General features: G+C 38.7%; 1 protein-coding gene across 1 annotated transcript in view; it reads left to right on the forward strand.

Moving 5' to 3' along the window:
* The first annotated feature begins 6853 nt into the window (after positions 1-6853).
* Positions 6854-20862, forward strand: part of acvr2aa (activin A receptor type 2Aa) — a 23873-nt gene continuing 9864 nt past the window's right edge. Inside the window, exons 1-4 of the mRNA XM_067602724.1 lie at positions 6854-8071; positions 10816-11068; positions 11875-11984; positions 16801-16955. Of these exons, the coding sequence (XP_067458825.1) occupies positions 8017-8071; positions 10816-11068; positions 11875-11984; positions 16801-16955 (573 nt within the window). The 5' untranslated portion in view covers positions 6854-8016. The remainder of the gene's footprint in view (positions 8072-10815; positions 11069-11874; positions 11985-16800; positions 16956-20862) is intronic.

Consider the following 20862-nt stretch of genomic DNA (forward strand, 5'->3'; position numbering starts at 1 on the left):
GTTAGAGTGTGTGTGTGTGTGTTAGTGTGTGTGTATGTGTGTGTGTGTTAGAGTGTGTGTGTGTGTGTTAGTGTGTGTGTATGTGTGTTAGTGTGTGTGTGTTAGAGTGTGTTAGAGTGTATTAGTGTGTTAGAGTGTGTTAGTGTGTGTTAGAGTGTGTGTGTGTGTGTTAGAGTGTGTGTGTGTGTGTTAGTGTGTGTGTATGTGTGTTAGTGTGTGTGTGTTAGAGTGTGTTAGAGTGTATTAGTGTGTGTATGTGTGTGTTAGAGTGTATTGGTGTGTTAGAGTGTATTAGTGTGTATTAGTGTGTGTATTAGTGTGTGTGTATTAGTGTGTGTTAGTGTATATTTAGTGTACCTGCTGATATTCACTCAGCAGCTTCAGTGATGGAAACAAACACTTACATTAAGGTTTTATTACAGTTCTTCTGTTAATCTATCACATACAGACTGGTAGATGACGTCATGTGTGTTTTCAGTTCTCCTGTCCAGCTGACCCCCAGATGACCCCCAGATGACCTCCAGATGACCCCCAGATGACCTCCAGATGACCCCCAGATGACCCCCAGATGACCTCCAGATGACCCCCAGATGACCCGGCTCAGTCCGTCTCCAACCAGTTTTCATTTCTACATCTTCTTCTTTACAAATATAAACTGAACTTCCTTTAACCTGAGCTGATGAGTCTGCTGATGTTGCAGAGTTGCTGTACATGGAGAACTATACATATTCATAAAACAAATAATAAACAGAACACTCTGCTGTCGCTTTAATGTTTGTAATTAGGTCGTCATTTCTTCTTCTTCAAAGAAAAGTCCAGTTTAAACCCAAGTAAATATTCATTTATTGATCATTTATCATGTGAGACTTTAAATGTTGAACTGTACTCTCGTTTAAAGATAAACTTCATATCTTTGTGTGTTCAGCTTCTCTGACTCTTTACATGAAGACTTCATCAGAACTGACTGTCTCTGTTTGACTGTAATCAGGTGTATTAATTGTAAAACAAAGCGTTTCTCTTCAGGAGACTGATGAAAGCTTTCAGAATAAATCAGCAACACAAACAGAGAGCGTCAGCTGCCAGAGCCGACTCCTTCAATGAAAGTGAAGTATCTGCTGATTTCTGTCAGTGTCTTTCAGCTGCTCGTTAATTGAATTTCCTGTCGGGCTCCCCGCTGCTCGTCTTTCCACTGAGAAGCTGCCAAACGCAGCAGAGAGTGGGCGAGCTGCTAATGGCCTCTCTCCAGTAATTAAAACGCCACTTTATTTCTCTCCACACTCAGCTTCACATCACAAACACTTCACTGACTGAATCTGCTTCACTGCTGCACGTCCATCAGTCCTACTGACGTGTCCTCTAGCGCCACCGCCAGGTCGACTTTTTACTCCTTTAGTGAAATATCTCGACAACTATCAACAGATGCGTTTTCTGCTCAGGATGAACCGTAATAACTCAGTGACAAGAATGTAGTTCAGTCAGCTCAGCAGATGTTTGCTGTGATGCAGTTCTCTTGTTTTTGTGACTGAAAATTGGAAGAAGAAGAAGAAGAAGAAGAAGAAGAAGAAGAAGAAGAAGAAGAGATTGAACAGTTTTAATGTTGTTCAGGTGTTTCTCCTCTAAAACTATGTGGAAACTCTGTTAGTGTGGACACAAGTTTGAATGAGTAGTGTTTTATTGACCTGTATATTTATATGAAGATCAGATGGAATATTTGACATATTTGATAAATCATTTCTGTAAAACATCTGGGGACACATGCATAAATTAAATTAAACACATTATAAAAAAACAGGATGTGTGGACCTCTGCATGTTTTATCTCCTCACTCTAACACACCTGACTCTAATTATTAACTCTTTATCAAGCAGCTGAAGCTCGTCGAGGGTTTGACAGAGTTAATAATTAGAATCAGGAGTGTTAGAGGAGATAAAACATGCAGGCTGATGAGATGAAATACGAGCTGACAGAATCTTTTAGTAAAACATTGTTTGTTTAGCTTCATAAACAGCTGCACTGAGATCAGTGAAATGTCGATCAAAGGCGCATTGATTAAGGTAACGCTTATTAATTGATTAATTTAAATTGACATAAAAGTCAACAGTTTATTTTGCTGTTAATGTTCTCTTTATTGTATCTTCAGCTGTGTCAGACCTTGTGAAGTCGGTTTAGATGTGAGCGCTACCGTCGATCACATGTGTGATGATGGTTTACAGTCCATGTGATGAATTAATGATATGAACTCTAGAAACAGCTGCACAGCTGTGTGTGATGTCAGCTGTTCTGCTGCTGCACAACCTCGCCGGCTTCTTCCCCTTCGGTTCATTGACAGGTGTAGAGACGGGTGGAGCGGGCAGCGTGTCTTCCTCCATCTATGGAGAACTGTTGAAGTGGAAATGAGGCTTGTGCATGTAAATGGACTGCACTTATATACTTATATGGCGGCTTTCCTCCGACCACTCAAAGCACATTAACACACATTCATACACTGGTGGTGCAGCCCAGTTCCTCCATGACTGAGATTTATGAAACAGAACCATAAACGCACAGCTTTATAAATCTGATGAAAGCATTGAGTCTGGCTTTGTGCGCACACACAGTTTCAGTCATGAATCCACCAGGTCTGTCAGGTTCAGATCCACCGGACAGGAAATGTTCTGCAGAACCAAAACTTGGAGCTAAAAGAGAATAAAAAGTCACCAGATACACTTGAACATTACACAGTGTTGATATAAAGTATTGATCAAAGCAGCTGTGAATCACAGTGATCTGGAGGAGCTGTGAGTTACATAATAGAACATTGTGTCCTCCCGGCTTCATTTTAAAGTTATTCCTGTAATCCGGCCTGAAGCAGCGGCTGCTGGAGGAGAAGACGTCCCTCAGGTCCTCTCAGCAGCCTGATGTGTTCTGTAGGAGCGTTATGTAACAGCAAACAGCGCGGAGGCTAATCATAGCCTGTGTTTAACATGTGGTTAACACTGCACAGGGCACGCTCCATGTTCACTCACTGAGGTCACAAACAGCACAAAGTCTCACAGAAATCACAAACGTTCTTATATTATATATCTGCTTTTTAATGTTGTTTATTTGTTCATCTGTTTACTGGACAGCAGACAACTTTTACATTTTGCCTTAAAATCGATTATTATCTCATACTTATCTTTATCCAAATGCTCAAAGTTCTGACTTTGTCTCACAGTATAATGACCTTTCTTATAAACTCACATTATCTTTTATCAGAATGATGTTTTCTGATAGGATTTTGAAGTTATTTCATAAAGTGAGTATTTTTTCAAAAAATTACAATTTTATCTCATAATGACATTTCATCATAAAATTATCTTATCTTATATTGTCTCAAAATGTAACTTTTTTTTCATATCAGGGTGTCCATTATCAGGAATTAATGGACACCCTGCAGCCAATCAGAATCGAGTATTCACCCAGACCATGGTCTAATTCCAGTTATCATCTTATGATCATTATTGAACACATGAATGAACAGAATAATACAGCGTCTTTCAGCCAACAGCAGCATGAGTGAGAGTGTGAGGAGGAGCGTCAGGTTTGGTCATGTGGGACAGCAGAGCTTCATGTATGTGGGCTGAAGGTCGGCGGTCTGACAGCGATGACACGCTGCGACAGATGCAACGCTGTCCTCCTGACATCCACCCGACCACTCACTCCGACCTCAGCGGGGTCATCTCACCGCTCCGTCACTTTTAGATCTTTGATTAAAAGTTAATGAGCTGAGGAATGCCGAGCAGCCGAGGTATTTCCACGCTGCAGGAACACAAAGGCTGCATGTCCCAGAGGACGCTGTCAGCAGAATAATGAGTCGCTTCATAAATCCTCCTACTGAACGCCTACATGCAACACAGCACACGGACACGTCCAACATGTCCAACCACAGGACACGGACACGTCCAACATGTCCAACCACTGCACACGGACACGTCCAACATGTCCAACCACTGCACACGGACACGTCCTACATGTCCAACCACAGCACACGGACACGTCCAACATGTCCAACCACTGCACACTGACACGTCCAACATGTCCAACCACTGCACATGGACACGTCCAACATGTCCAACCACTGCACACGGACACGTTCTACATGTCCAACCACAGGACACGGACACGTTCTACATGTCCAACCACAGGACACGGACACGTCCTACATGTCCAACCACATTACACGGACACGTCCTACATGTTCAACCACATTACACGGACACGTCCTACATGTTCAACCACAGGACACGGACACATCCAACATGTTCAACCACTGCACACGGACACGTCCTACATGTCCAACCACAGGACACGGACACGTCCTACATGTCCAACCACAGGACACGGACACGTCCTACATGTTCAACCACAGGACACGGACACATCCAACATGTTCAACCACAGGACACGGACACGTCCAGCATGTTCAACCACTGCACACGGACACGTCCAACATGTCCAACCACTGCACACGGACACGTCCAACATGTCCAACCACTGCACACGGACACGTCCAACATATCCAACCACTGCACACGGACATGTCCAACATGTCCAACCACTGCACACGGACACGTCCTACATGTCCAACCACAGGACACGGACACGTCCTACATGTCCAACCACAGGACACGGACACGTCCAACATGTCCAACAGAACACATCACGATCTTTAGTACAGATACTGACCTGTAGGAACAAACTGTACCCCAGATCTGTGAGCCAATAGGAAGAGAGAAGGGTCACTTCCTTTAGTTTCCCCACATGGATGTATTATAAGAGCTGGATATAGTACCGCCGCTCAGCCTTGCAGCCAATTTTTCCCAGCAGCCACTCATGGTATTGCAGCAACAAATTCCCCTGCGGCTCAAAAAGCATTTTCCCCATAGACCACCACTGTAAAAGAGACGTCTGTAAAAGTGTTGAGCAGACACCTTAAACTGCAAACAAGGTTAATTATGACTCTTTCTATTATGACTTATTTTATCCTTTTATTTTTGTAAAACTTTCCTCGAGCCAAGAAAAGCGATATAAAAATCTGCAGCACCACCACAATGTAAAGTCTATGGGCTGAGTGGGAACTCATGGCCAGAGAAACACCACTGCACATATTTAGTGGGCCACATACCCACAGAAGTAAATCTGGAAACTAGAAACTTTCTTGGTGTATGCACCAGGTGAGAAATTCTTATTGGACTGAATAAGTACTATCTTTAGGTCCTGTATCCAACTCTTATAATACATCCATGGTTCCCCAGAAGTTGGGTGTGTCACTTCCTTTAAGGTCCCCAGAAGTCAGGTTAGCCATTTCCTTTAAGGTTCCCAGAAGTCAGGTGTGTCACTTCTTTTAAGGTTCCCAGAATTCTTTCAGTGGCTCAAAGGGCTAAACGCTCCCTCCCTTCCATCCATTTGCTTCTTTTGGCTTTTTAAAAAGTTTTATCTTGCAGGTTGTAGTCTTAATTTCTAATTTATAAATGTATGCTCAGATTTTTCCCACTATGTTACAAAAATGAAATAGAAATATTTTTAATGAATAATGAACACTTTTTAACCTGTTATGATAATAAAGTGAATAACTTCTTTCACAAAACAAGTAATTTGAGGTAAATAATCTTTCTGATCCCATCGTATGTGAATGCATAAATGACAAACGTATCAGTCTTTAAGTTCATGTGTAGTTTTATTCCTTTATTCAACTCTGTCACTTTACATCATCTGACAGCAGCCGTGTAAATCTAATTCACAAGTATTTTTACTTATTGTTGTGAGTTTCCTACCTCCATTCATCCTGAGACACCAGCAAGCTGGAAGATGCTTCAGTGTAAAAACTTTGTGCAGAGCTGATGTGTGTGGATGATGCTGTATTTTTAATCCAAAACACCTCCAGTGAAAAGTTCCAGCAGCAGAGCAGCAGCAGCAGCAGAGCAACAGCAGCAGAGCAACAGCAGCGCAGCAGAACAGCAGCAGCGCAGCAGAACAGCAGCAGTAGCAGAGCAGCAGAGCAGCAGCAGCAGAGCAACAGCAGCAGAGCAACAGCAGCAGAGCAGTGGCAGAGCAGCAGCAGTAGCAGAGCAGCAGCAGAGCAGCAGCAGCAGCAGCAGCAGCAACGCTACCAAACAAACAAAAAGAAGCTGTTTCTATGTTCCTATTGGACAGATGAGCGACTGAGCAGCAGTGAACACAGCGTTACTACAGATTAGTGCTGGATTATAGCAAAGGGATTATATATGATGGGTCAGAATTGATCTGTAACTGGGACACCCATCACCGATCGAATCCAGGTCAATCTCATGTCATGTAGATTTGAACTTTCTCTGCAGACATGTGGAGAGTTTAAGGCTTTATGTTCAATCCTCTTATTGGACGTGAAGAGAAGATGAATCAGATTTACAGCCTGGATCTTGTTAGCTAAGAGATGTTTGTGGCCTGTTGTCTTTAAAATGACTTTACATTTTAAAGGCACGTTAAAATTATTGGCCAACAGTATTATATATTGATTATGTATTGATTATAGTATTGACTATGTATTAATTATTCTATTAATTATTTATTATGTATTGATTATGTATTGATTATAGTATTGATTATGTATTAATTATGATTACCCTCCGCGGTGCGGTCCGTCCTGCTCCTCCATGTTGTCAGTAAACCGCGGCTCTGACGTCCCGCCACTCTCCCTGCAGGGGGCGGGTACTTCTCTGTCATTCCAGCCGTCCTGTGTCGCGAGACCGCACATGATTGGTGGAGGAATACGGGCTGACCTCCTTCTACACATCCTATTGGCCACTGCCGGTGTCAGTCACAGCATCCAGATTCTATGGAAGGAGGTGAAAAAAAAACAAAAATAATCTGAGCGAGGCGGCCATCTTGCCTGGGAGAGAGTGGAAGTGAAGACGCAAAGGACCCGCAGCAGGAAGAACAAACCTCGGGTGTTTATTTTCATTCAGTCCGGGATCATTTACAGGACGGATCCGCTCTCTCGCTGAGGGGGAGCTGCTGGATGTGTACGCGGCCTGCGGGTTTCCTTCCTCGGTGTCCAGCTCGGGAATTCGCTCCCGTCCGACCAGTCGGGCTGCTCTCCGCGGAGCTAAGCTAACGGCTAGCCGGGCCAGCCAGCTGTCAGTGCCCGGGCAGAGTTCGTGAGCGGCGGATTCGGGGTTGAAGTTTCAGTCGATAACACTTTGTTTCACCGGGAGCGTGTGGACTCTGATCCCGGATCACACCACCATGCTAGCTGCTTTTTTTGTTCGATAACATGTCGGGGTCAGCTTAGAGAAAAGGAGGCAGGTTTTGTAACTAAGAGGAGGAATTTGGAGCGACTTTACCAGCAGCTAGCTGTGGCTGGAGCTTCACTTAATCCCACTGTCATTCGTGCTCTGGAAATACACTAACAGTTAAATCGATGAAAATGTCCTCGATAAAGCCGGAGAAGAAGACTGTTTTTCTGTTCGCTATCGCCCCTAGTTTGACCGTCTCATGCCGGCTGCACAGCTGTCAGTGACTTTACTCTACCTGAGGGTCGGCCTGTCCATCTGCCTCCGATCCCAGGGAAGATACCTGAGGGTCGGCCTGTCGAGCTGCCTCTGATCCCGGGGAAGATACCTGAGGGTCGGCCTGTCGAGCAGCCTCTGATCCCGGGGAAGATACCTGAGAGTCGGATGATGTTTAATGGTTGTTGTAGGTGAAGCCTGCTAGCTGATCCCCGTCTCTTAACCAGGCCTGCTCTCTGATAAACGGCTTATATCTACGGCTCCGTGTTCAGGATTTACTTGGTTTCACGGTGGAGGATTCTATCAGAGTCCTCACATGTTACATGGTGAGTTCAGGACTGAACTGGATGTTTGAACCGGGACAAAGCTCCGTCCTGCTCCATGGTGCAGGCGCTCAGAGTCGGCTGTAAGCAGCAGAGCCATCGCCGGGTTAAAGGGACGCTAATCCTGCCGTGTCTTCGCTTTGGGATTATAACTCAAATTAAGGATTTTTATCTTTGGATCCACAATGGGATCAGCGACCAAACTGGCCTTCAGTGTTTTCCTCATCTCCTGCTCCTCAGGTGAGTCTGCAGCCGTCACACAGCTCATACCTGTCAGGACACACTGTACATACAGGTGCAGTTGAGTCCACCATAATAACCACACAGAGCCTGTCATCACTGAGTCCACTACGCTCCCCATTAATGACTAATTAGTATTTAAAAATGTCACACAGCTTTCTACAGCCCGAGGTGACGTTTTCAGATTGTTCATTTTGTCCAAAGATATTCAGTAGCAGCGATGGAAGTAACTAAATACATTTACTCAAGTACTTCAGTACAGTTTGAGGTACTTGTACTTTACTTGAGTATTTCCATGTGATGCTACTTTCTACATGTCAGAGGGAAATATTGTACTTTCTACTCCACTACATTTATTTGACAGCTTTAGTTACTTTTCAGATGAAGATTTGACACAATGGATAATATAACAAGCTTTTAAAATACAACACATTGTTAAAGATGAAACCAGTGGTTTCCAACCTTTTTGGCTTTTGACGTCTTACAAAAAGCAGTGTGTAGTCGGGGTCACATTTCACATGTCTATGAGTTGTTAACAGCTCCACCAAATAGTGATTTTTCCCTCTAAACTTCTCACATGCTTTCATTTCAATAAATGTTCAAATGATCCAATATTTCAGCAAAAATCAAAGATTAGAGAAAAAGTCCAAAAACTGAAAACAGATTTGTGTATCAGAACTTTGTTTTTTCTTCTTTCCTCTCCCATTAATCATCTCACCACCCCTCAGATTTATCTGCTGACCCTTTGGAGGGGCCCGACCCCTAGGTTGGGAACCACTGGACTAAACTAGCTAACTGTATATAAAGTAGTGTAAACTAGCTCCACCTCCAGCAGCTACAACAGTAACATGCTGCTCTAACACTGATGCTTCACTATTAATAATCTAATGATGTCATATATAATAATAAAAATCTGTCAATTCTCCTCTTAATTCATCGATTATTTGTCGTAAATGTCATTAAAATGTTGATAAAATCATTGACTCCTGCAGCTCTTCTAGACTAACAGAATGTTGTCGGACTAAACAGGATCATATTCTGATAGTGAAATAAGTTATTTCGCTGGTTTTGAACAGTTTCTCCAGCGTTTCATGGCGGCAGCAGCGGCGGCGGAGTCGGCTAGCTTGTGTCCAGTGTTTTTGTAATTACTCTCACAGCCAGAAGGGGGAGACAACAGTCCCGCACTGCAGCTTTAAAAGTTGGCAACTATTGATTTAAAGGACTAATCGTTGCAGCTTTAGACAAACTGTAATGTACTGTAGTTTAGCAGCTGACATATAGGCTGATATATCTGCAGTCAGCTGGTCTCTAGTTGCAGAACATCACAGCTTCAGTCACAACTATTTTATCTGAGTAAAGGTTCACACACTCAGAGATACTCAGCTGGACAGGCTGGAACCTGCTCAACTACTGAAACTATCAATATATTAGCTTCTGTAGTCACACAGCTGCAGAGACAGAGATCCCTTCCTTTAGTACAGAGACGCTTCATGTACGTCATCATCTGTTTACACACAACTGCTGTCACACCTCAGACAGGAAGCTGTTTACACTCAGGAGGTGATGTTAGCAGCACAGTGTCACAAGAACATCTGGACACATGCTGCTGCTGCTGCAGTGAACACATCTGGATGAGAATGAACAGCTTCATGTTGTCCATCAGCCCTCCTGCTGCGTGTGTGTGTGTGTGTGTGTGTGTGTGTGTGGAGGTTCAGGTGTTGGTGTGGTGTTTGCTGACAGGTGACTCTCTGATCTGAGAGGTTTTGTGTGTCCTGCAACAACAGTCGGTACACATCGGCAGATATTTAGAGCAGAGCTGCAGCGATTAGTCCTCACAGAAATAATCAATCGATTCAGGGCTTTAGTTGCTCTATAAAATGTCAGACAATGGTGAACAATGTAAAGACGAGATGTTCAGTTTACTGTCACAGAGACTAAAGAAACCAGAAAATATTCACAGTGAACAAACTTGGACTCAAAGTGACTAATCGATATTAATACAGTTCTAAATCGATCAATGGTTTAATCAATTTTCAAGGCGTCTGGGCTGTGAAGATAAAAGTCACATGTCCTTCAGGAGATTCATGAATGAATCCAGAAAATCATTGATAAGACTTGTTTGAATCATTTTGTTATTGATTGATCTGCTGTCAATATCTGAGTTCAACTCTTCAGTTATTTTGTTTTCTTTTGCCAAAACTACAAAATATTCCATCAATAAATAGAGAATCTGATCAGAAGCATCTTGAACTAACGTGTGTTGATAACGATGATCAATGAGACGTATTGATCGTGTGCTGAGTGCGACAGTGTAGAAACCTCAGTGATTTATTGATAGTTTCTGATCGATACATCGCTGAGCCGCAGACACAAACGATGACAAGTCAAAGTTGAGTTTTGACTTGAGAAGCAGCAGCAGCTCAGAGTCCGTTCAGTAGCTCATCTGCTTCCAGTCGACACGTCGGCGTCACAGCTGGAGGGAGCTGCTGATTGGCTGAAAGTGACACCTGTCAGGTGACCTTCATGCGGGGGCTGTTCTGAGCACGCTCAGATGTTTTCACAACAAACAGGCTGCAGCAGGAAGTCCTCCCCTAAACATCAGCTTTCTCCTCCCGCATTATCAGAGCTGCCAGAACATTAATCAGCAATTATTTTGATCATTGAGTTATTGATACATTGTGCTCAGTGTTCCTCATGAATTCACTCTGTGTGAAACCTTTTAATTTCTCCTCTCTGCTTCTCAGGTGCCATCCTGGGACGCTCAGAGACTCAGGAGTGTGTCCACTACAACTACAACCCTTCTTCCTCCTCCTCCTCCTCCTCCTCCTCCTCCTCCTCTTCGGTGTTGGAGAGTCGGGGGAACCTCAGCGGGGTGGAGCCCTGCTACGGGGAGAAGGACAAGAGGCTGCACTGCTTTGCCACCTGGAAGAACGTGTCAGGAGTCGTGCAGGTGGTGAAACAGGGCTGCTGGTTGGACGACGTCAACTGTTACGACAGGTGAGCAGCAGCAGGGTTGAACCGACGGGAACACACTCAAACCAGTTTGATATCAAGCCAAATACCAGACTGGACTGGTAACACTGATAGACGACAAACCTTCCGTTCTGAAAAAGACTTTCAAACTTTTATTGCAACATAACACACACACACACACACACACACACACAGTGTGTTGTAGCGTGACGGCATGTTTCTGGTTTCCTGTCAGCTCGTGTCTCTGCGTGTCGCTGAACTCGTTTACCTGCAGCTCTGACGTGTTTAAAGCTGCAGCAGGAGGAGCCGATCACACCAATACGATCAATACGTTTGTCTTTACCTCACCTGTACTGACCACTGCTCACTGATGTCAGTTTGAAAGTTCAGTTTCTGCTGTTTTTTTTTACTGTATAAGACTTGAGAAGACAGTGATAGTGAGACAGTGGTGATGAAGGTGAACAGATTATTTAACTATTAGTGGACAAACTCTTACATATTTAAAACATTTAAAATGTTCCCAAGTTTATTCTTCCTAGCTTCCTGCATGTGTATTATTGTGTTGTGTTGTCACTGCTGGATAGAAGTGGAGTGTTTTCACAAAGCAATCCAAACTCAAGGGCTACTCTATTAGCTATTTTTCAAGAGCTTTCAACCAGATCAGACAGTCTTCCTCAGCAGATGAAGTTGTTTAGTTGTCATGGAGACAGATCTGTTGACATGTCTTAAAAAAGGAAGTATTAAAAGTACTGACACGTTGACGTTCACCCAGCTCTTCTTCTTCTTCTTCATGAGCTCTGTGACGACGTTTGTTCTTCTTCTCCTGACAGGAGCGAGTGTGTGGAGAAGAAAGATGCTCCTGAAGTCTTCTTCTGCTGCTGTGAAGGAAGTTTGTGTAACAAAAAGTTCTTCTACAGTCCCGACCAGCCTCAGATACCGAGTAAGATCAATGTACCTGCGTCCATTTCTCCTGAAAGAATGTACAGTTGAAAGTTTTCAGCAGTCTGTCCAAAGAAAACAGGACAGAGAGCCTGAATTGCTTCACACCATTGTACTGCAGACTGCATGTCCTCTCACATGACAAACACTGCAAATATACAGTAAATACAGTATATACAGTAAATACAGTAAATACAGATATACAGTAAATACAGATATACAGTAAATACAGTAAATACAGTCATACAGTAAATACAGTAAATACAGATATACAGTTATACAGTTATACAATAAATAGAGATATACAGTTATACAGATATACAGTAAATACAGATATACAGTAAATACAGTTATACAGTAAATACAGATATACAGTAAATACAGTTATACAGTAAATACAGTAAATAAAGTTATACAGTAAATACAGTAAATACAGATATACAGTAAATACAGTTATACAGTAAATACAGATATACAGTTATACAGTTATACAATAAATAGAGATATACAGTTATACAGATATACAGTAAATACAGTTATACAATAAATACAGTTATACAGATATACAGTAAATACAGTTATACAGTAAATACAGATATACAGTTATACAGATATACAGTAAATACAGTTATACAATAAATACAGTTATACAGTAAATGCAGTTATACAGATATACAGTAAATACAGTTATACAGTAAATACAGTTATACAGATATACAGTAAATACAGTTATACAGTAAATACAGATATACAGTTATACAGATATACAGTAAATACAGTTATACAGATATACAGTAAATACAGTTATACAGTAAATACAGATATACAGTTATACAGATATACAGTAAATACAGTTATACAATAAATACAGTTATACAGTAAATACAGTTATACAGATATACAGTAAATACAGTTATACAGTAAATACAGATATACTGTAAATACAGATAATACAGTTATACAGATATACAGTAAATACAGTTATACAATAAATACAGATATACAGTAAACACAGATATACAGTAAATACAGTTATACAGTAAATACAGATATACAGTTATACAGATATACAGTAAATACAGTTATACAGTAAATACAGTTATACAGTAAATACACATAATACAGTTATACAGTAAATACAGTTATACAGTAAATACAGATAATACAGTTATACAGTAAATACAATAAATACAGATATACAGTAAATACAGTTATACAGTAAATACAGATATACAGTAAATAGTTATACAATAAATACAGTTATACAGATATACAGTAAATACAGTTATACAGATATACAGTAAATACAGTTATACAGTAAATACAGATATACAGTAAATACAGTTATACAGTAAATACAGTTATACAGTAAATACAGATATACAGTTATACAGATATACAGTAAATACAGTTATACAGTAAATACAGATATACAGTTATACAGATATACAGTAAATACAGTTATACAGATATACAGTAAATACAGTTATACAGTAAATACAGATATACAGTTATACAGATATACAGTAAATACAGTTATACAATAAATACAGTTATACAGTAAATACAGTTATACAGATATACAGTAAATACAGTTATACAGTAAATACAGATATACAGTAAATACAGATAATACAGTTATACAGATATACAGTAAATACAGTTATACAATAAATACAGATATACAGTAAACACAGATATACAGTAAATACAGTTATACAGTAAATACAGATATACAGTTATACAGATATACAGTAAATACAGTTATACAGTAAATACAGTTATACAGTAAATACACATAATACAGTTATACAGTAAATACAGTTATACAGTAAATACAGATAATACAGTTATACAGTAAATACAATAAATACAGATATACAGTAAATACAGTTATACAGTAAATACAGATATACAGTAAATAGTTATACAATAAATACAGTTATACAGATATACAGTAAATACAGTTATACAGATATACAGTAAATACAGTTATACAGTAAATACAGATATACAGTAAATACAGTTATACAGTAAATACAGTTATACAGTAAATACAGATATACAGTTATACAGATATACAGTAAATACAGTTATACAGTAAATACAGATATACAGTAAATACAGATATACAATAAATACAGTTATACAGATATACAGTAAATACAGTTATACAGTAAATACAGTTATACAGATATACAGTAAATACAGTTATACAGTAAATACAGATATACAGTTATACAGTTATACAGTAAATACAGTTATACAGTAAATACAGTTATACAGATATACAGTTATACAGTAAATACAGTTATACAGTAAATACAGTTATACAGTAAATACAGTATATACAGATATACAGTAAATACAGATATACAGTAAATACAGTTATACAGTAAATACAGATATACAGTAAATACAGATAATACAGTAAATACAGTTATACAGTAAATACAGTAAATACAGATATACAGTAAATACAGTTATACAGTAAATACAGATATACAGTAAATAGAGTTATACAGTAAATAGAGTTATACAGTAAATAGTTATACAGTAAATACAGTAAATACAGATATACAGTAAATACAGATAATACAGATATACAGTAAATAGTTATACAGTAAATACAGATATACAGTTATACAGTAAATACAGTTATACAGTAAATACAGTTATACAGTAAATGCAGATATACAGTAAATACAGTTATACAGTAAATACAGATATACAGTTATACAGTAAATACAGTTATACAGTAAATACAGTTATACAGTAAATGCAGATATACAGTAAATGCAGATATACAGTAAATACAGATATACAGTTATACAGTAAATACAGTTATACAGTAAATACAGTTATACAGTAAATACAGATATACAGTAAATAGTTATACAGTAAATACAGATATACAGTTATACAGTAAATACAGTTATACAGTAAATACAGTTATACAGTAAATGCAGATATACAGTTATACAGTAAATACAGTTATACAGTAAATACAGTTATACAGTAAATACAGATATACAGTAAATACAGTAAATACAGATATACAGTAAATACAGATAACCAGTAAATACAGTAAATACAGATAACCAGTAAATACAGTAAATACAGATATACAGTAAATAGTTATACAGTAAATACAGATATACAGTAAATAGTTATACAGTAAATACAGATATACAGTAAATACAGTAAATACAGATATACAGTAAATACAGTAAATACAGATATACAGTAAATACAGTAAATACAGATATACAGTAAATACAGATAACCAGTAAATACAGTTATACAGTAAATACAGATAACCAGTAAATACAGTTATACAGTAAATACAGATATACAGTAAATACAGATATACAGTAAATACAGATATACAGTAAATACAGTAAATACAGATATACAGTAAATACAGATATACAATAAATACAGATATACAGTAAATACAGTTATACAGTAAATACAGATATACAGTAAATACAGATATACAGTAAATACAGTAAATACAGTTATACAGTAAATATAGTAAATACAGATATACAGTAAATACAGTTATACAGTAAATACGGTAAATACAGTAAATACAGATATACAGTAAATACAGTTATACAGTAAATACAGATATACAGTAAATACAGATAATACAGATATACAGTAAATACAGATATACAGTAAATACAGATATACAGTAAATACAGTAAATACAGATATACAGTAAATACAGTAAATACAGATATACAGTAAATACAGATATACAGTAAATACAGTAAATACAGATATACAGTAAATACAGATATACAGTAAATACAGTAAATACAGATATACAGTAAATACAGATATACAGTAAATACAGATAATACAGATATACAGTAAATACAGATAATACAGATATACAGTAAATACAGATATACAGTAAATACAGTAAATACAGATATACAGTAAATACAGTAAATACAGATATACAGTAAATACAGATATACAGTAAATACAGATATACAGTAAATACAGTAAATACAGATATACAGTAAATACAGTAAATACAGATATACAGTAAATAGAGTTATACAGTAAATACAGATATACAGTAAATACAGATATACAGTAAATACAGATAATACAGATATACAGTAAATACAGATAATACAGATATACAGTAAATACAGATATACAGTAAATACAGATATACAGTAAATACAGTAAATACAGTTATACAGTAAATACAGTAAATACAGATATACAGTAAATACAGATATACAGTAAATACAGTAAATACAGATATACAGTAAATACAGATATACAGTAAATACAGATAATACAGTAAATCCAGTAAATACAGATATACAGTAAATACAGATATACAGTATATACAGTAAATACAGATAATACAGATATGCAGTAAATACGGTAAATACAGATATACAGTAAATACAGATATACAGTATATACAGTAAATACAGATAATACAGATATACAGTAAATACGGTAAATACAGTAAATACAGATATTTTTTCTTAAAATATTACGACTTTGATTATGATTAAAATGAAGTTTTCTTATCTTTATTTAACAACTAAACAACACACACAACACATTAATCCATTTTGACCCCACCCCCAAAGAAAAGTTCGTTTAGATTTTTGTAATATTGTTGTTTTTTTCTCATAAAATTATGACTTTTGTCACATTTTAATTTTCATTTCTTTATTGGCAATAAAAAGAAAGTGCTCAAAGACGACGATGCTTTCTGTGTTGTCGTAGCTTCATAAACTCACCTTTATTTCCCGTCTCTGTGTTTGTTGCCGTAGCGACAAACAAGCCGGTGACATCGCCGCCTCCAGTGCTGACCACTCTGATGTACTCACTGGTTCCCATCATGGCCGTCACCGCCATCGTCTTCTTCTCCTTCTGGATGTACCGACACCACAAACTGGCCTACCCACCTGTACTGGTTCCCACACAGGTGAGACACACACACACACTAATGTTACAGGCTTAAAACATTCAAGGACCTGATTGGTTCCTACTGATTGAACAGTGGTGTCACAGAATGAAGGTTAATTAGTAACAGCTGATAGGAGAAGTTACTGGCTGAAGCTTTTAATGGGTAAAAAACATCGACCGTTTACAAAGATGGACGACACGAAGCCAAAACATCTGGATCGCCCCCTGCTGGCTGCTGCAGTATAGACCATAAGTCCCGCCCCCTCCGTGTTAGCCGAACTACTGCTCCCAATGACGTCACACAGGCAAGATGGCCGCCCCAAGAAAGCAGATATTTTGGCTTCACTTTTGATAGCGACAGGATATTTATATACAGTCGATGATAAATAACACGTGAACAACCTCTTAATATGTCATCATTAATTAACTTTAAAGTACTTATCTTATTGTTTAGTACATTTTAAGGGGTTTTTTACCCTTAAAGAAGCCTGTAAGTCCTGCAGAAAGCCTTTAAAAAGCCCTTCATATTTCCAATCCATGAATGTTTCCAATAATTTGTCCCAAATCTGAGTAAATCTGTTAAATACCTGAATACTGAGTAAGAATATCGTTAATAAAATCTCATTAACCTGCAGCCAAAATCCCTTAATAACATCTTAAACGCACAATATGTAATTTCAGCCGCTAGGCGTCTCAATCAAAACAGTAACAAAAGACGGAGTGTGATGACGGTGTGAAGTAGCAAAGGATCATGGGAGTTGTTGTCTTCGTTGTTAAATAAGCAGCTTCACTGGGATAGGATTACTCCAGTGTTCATTGTTCAGGATGTTTTTACTCTCCAGAACAAACGGACCCGCAGATAACAGGTAAAAACACTGAATAAAGCTGTTTCACCTAAAAAATCAATATTTCTCCGACGATGTTTGGTGACCACCGGACTTCCTGGAGGGGCTGTTAGCCGAGCTGCTGCTAACGTTTGTCCAGTTTATTTCTCTGATAACTTAAGATCCAGACGTCCAACGACTAAAATCCTTCTAAAAGATATAGTTAAAAACCACCTAAATTTATCATGAAAAATGTGTCTTAAAACTGAATAAAAGTCCATTTATAACAGTTTGTGTGGAACAACCACAACGCCGATGTATTATCTTGTATGTGTGTAAGTTACTCTTTGGTAGACGCCATTGTAGCGGACAAACACAGCGCCGCCGTATGCATCTGGTGCGTGTTTACTCTTTGGTAGAGGAGGTATGACGCCATCAACAGGCGACCAAATGAAACGGTCCGTTACTTTGATTAAATTACAGATTTCTCTGAGTTTGAACATTGTTGGAAACATTTGGGATAATGTAAGTACACAACTCAACAACATATATAACATAGGTCTAGTTGTTTTTAGGCATTTCAATGTGGAATAATTACATATTAGAGCTTTAAGTTATCCTAAATACTTATTCATCATGTGAATTAAGGGGGAAGTCACAAACCTGCTAAAATCATTTGTTAATTTAAGTTTTTACAAGGTTCAAATTCTTGGAGACATGAAGGGATATGGATCATTTCTCAGGGGTAAATTAAGGATTAATTAATTTTATTTTTATGTATTATCTGCAAGATTTAAGTATTTTTTTTAAAAGGTAAAAACTGCTTAAAATCACGCCAAGCAACATGAAAGCCATTCTTTCATTTATACCTTAAAAGGCCTTAAACATTCAAGGATGTTTCCCGTAAACTGCTGGTGAAACATTAAAAGCTTTTAACATATAACGTGTCAGTTAAACTCACAAACCACTTCAAGTCTCCGTCATTAGTTAATTAAAGGACACGATGAAGCTTCTGCAGCGTCATACAGAGCACATCTAAACACTTATTGATCAGACTGACCTACACTCCGCTGCTCCTCCCCCTCTGATACACGATCAAACTGTCTGAAAGTAACATTATAATCTCATATATTCTATAGAACAAGGTTTCCTTCAACTGCTTGTGTTTGAAACATTTAGCTTTCGACAACTTTGACGTCTTTTGTTCAATGAAAACTATAAAAACAGATTCATCGTTGTAAAAGTATCAGAGTTTAAAATCGAGACGTCATTTGAAAGAGTTTAAAAGGGTTTGATTCAACGTCTCTGATCAGGCTGATCTGGTGTTCAGATCAATGACCTGTGGACAGGAAGTGGAGATCAGACCAACATCACAGATCAATACTTCATATTACACATTCAGACAAACTTCCACAGAGATAGAAAACAGTAATTACTAATAAAATATACACACACACACACCTACATGTTGTAAACACACATCAATACAGTTACTGATGATAAAAGAAGGAAAGTATATCGGTTAAATAACACCTCAGTGAGGTCATCAATAGGAATCTGTATTGATCAGATGTAATCAGGTTTAGTTTTTGATCACTTCCTGATGCTCATCCATCCAGAAATAACCATGTGCACATGCAGCAGCTGGAGTTCCTCCAGCATGAAGATGTTTTAGTGTCTTGAATCAATAATCAGATGTGAATCTGTGTTTCTGCCTCTCCTCTCGGACCAGCACGCCTTTCATATAATGATCGAGGTAAGAAGATCAAACGTCGCATTGTTTCTGTTGCTCAGCTTCACTGCATCTCTCTGTCCGATTTTATTTTGGGTTTGATTTTGCATCTTTATTGTCTCCACCAGCCTGACGTCACACTTTTCTTCTCTGCCACGTGATTTCAGTTTTTTCTTTATGCTGTGTGATTGGTTGTTGACGTTGTGATGGAGCGATTGGACGTCCAGCGGCGGTCTGTGCATGACGCGGGTCGAGCATGCGGTCAGGGTCTGGAGGAGGTTCACACCGACCCACGTTTATCAGCTCCGATCCCATTCAGATACCTGCCGATACTGACACTGATACCAGAGCTCTTTCTTCTTTATTATTGTTGTTGTTGTTGTTGGTATTATGTGTAAGGTGACATGAGGCTGTAATAAAACACACAGCACCACTTATTAAAAGAGAAAAAAATACAGAAAAATGCATTAAATTTAAATATATTCCTAAGCCAGTCAGTCGGCTTCACATACAAACAGGTGTAGGAGTGCTGGTTGCTATGGCAACTCCTTTAATGTTTTGAAAATCTTGAACAAATCAAGTGCACAGCAATGCATTAGCAACAGGAAGTAGATAAAGTAAGAAGAGAGTTTCAGTTTCTTCACGAGGTTTTCAAAGTGAACATTTGAAATAAAAGTGATGCAGAGAAATAAACATAGACTACACTAGAGCCTGTTTGGGTCGGAGGGTCTGAGCGTCGCCCCCCGGCAGCCACAAGCATGACTCTGCTGCCTGCAGCGGCCCGATGACAGCGCATGTTTCCCGGCCTGCCGCCGAGCCGCAGGCGTCGGGATGAAGAGCGCGTGTCGCTGTGTGTGAAGCCTGTAGACCTTCTCAGTGGTGTTAAAGTGTTAAAATGAGCCGGGAGTGTGTCGTCTGGTGCAGCTCGCTCTCAAAGTCAAAGTGCTTTAACGGTCGCTGTTTGACAGCTAGCTGGCTGGCTAATGTGTCGGCTAGCTGGTCAGCCAGTGGACGCGCTGCAGACTGTCTCCATGTTTAAATTAAAGGTTGTTAAAGTGTCAGGTTGACACGTGTTTCTGTTGTTGTTGTTGTTGTTGTTGTTGTTAGCTGCTGGGGTCCAGTCTGAATCAGTAGCTAGTTGAATGTTACCCAGGTAGCTTCCTGCTAACATCAGGTTCATAATACTGTAAGGACAATGCTGCAAGCTGGTGTGCTAGGTGGCTAGTTAGCATGAAGCTGTCACAGCTGGCAGCTGAATGAGTTCCGCTACATAACGGACATCATTTCCCCTTTTTCAGTGTTTAACTTTATCTTAGTTTGTGAGAAAACTACCAGGAATTACTGCTGTTTAGTAAACGGTGGGAAGTAAA

Source organism: Thunnus thynnus, chromosome 11 (genome assembly GCF_963924715.1).
Source record: "Thunnus thynnus chromosome 11, fThuThy2.1, whole genome shotgun sequence".
Taxonomy (NCBI): Eukaryota; Metazoa; Chordata; class Actinopteri; order Scombriformes; family Scombridae; genus Thunnus; species Thunnus thynnus.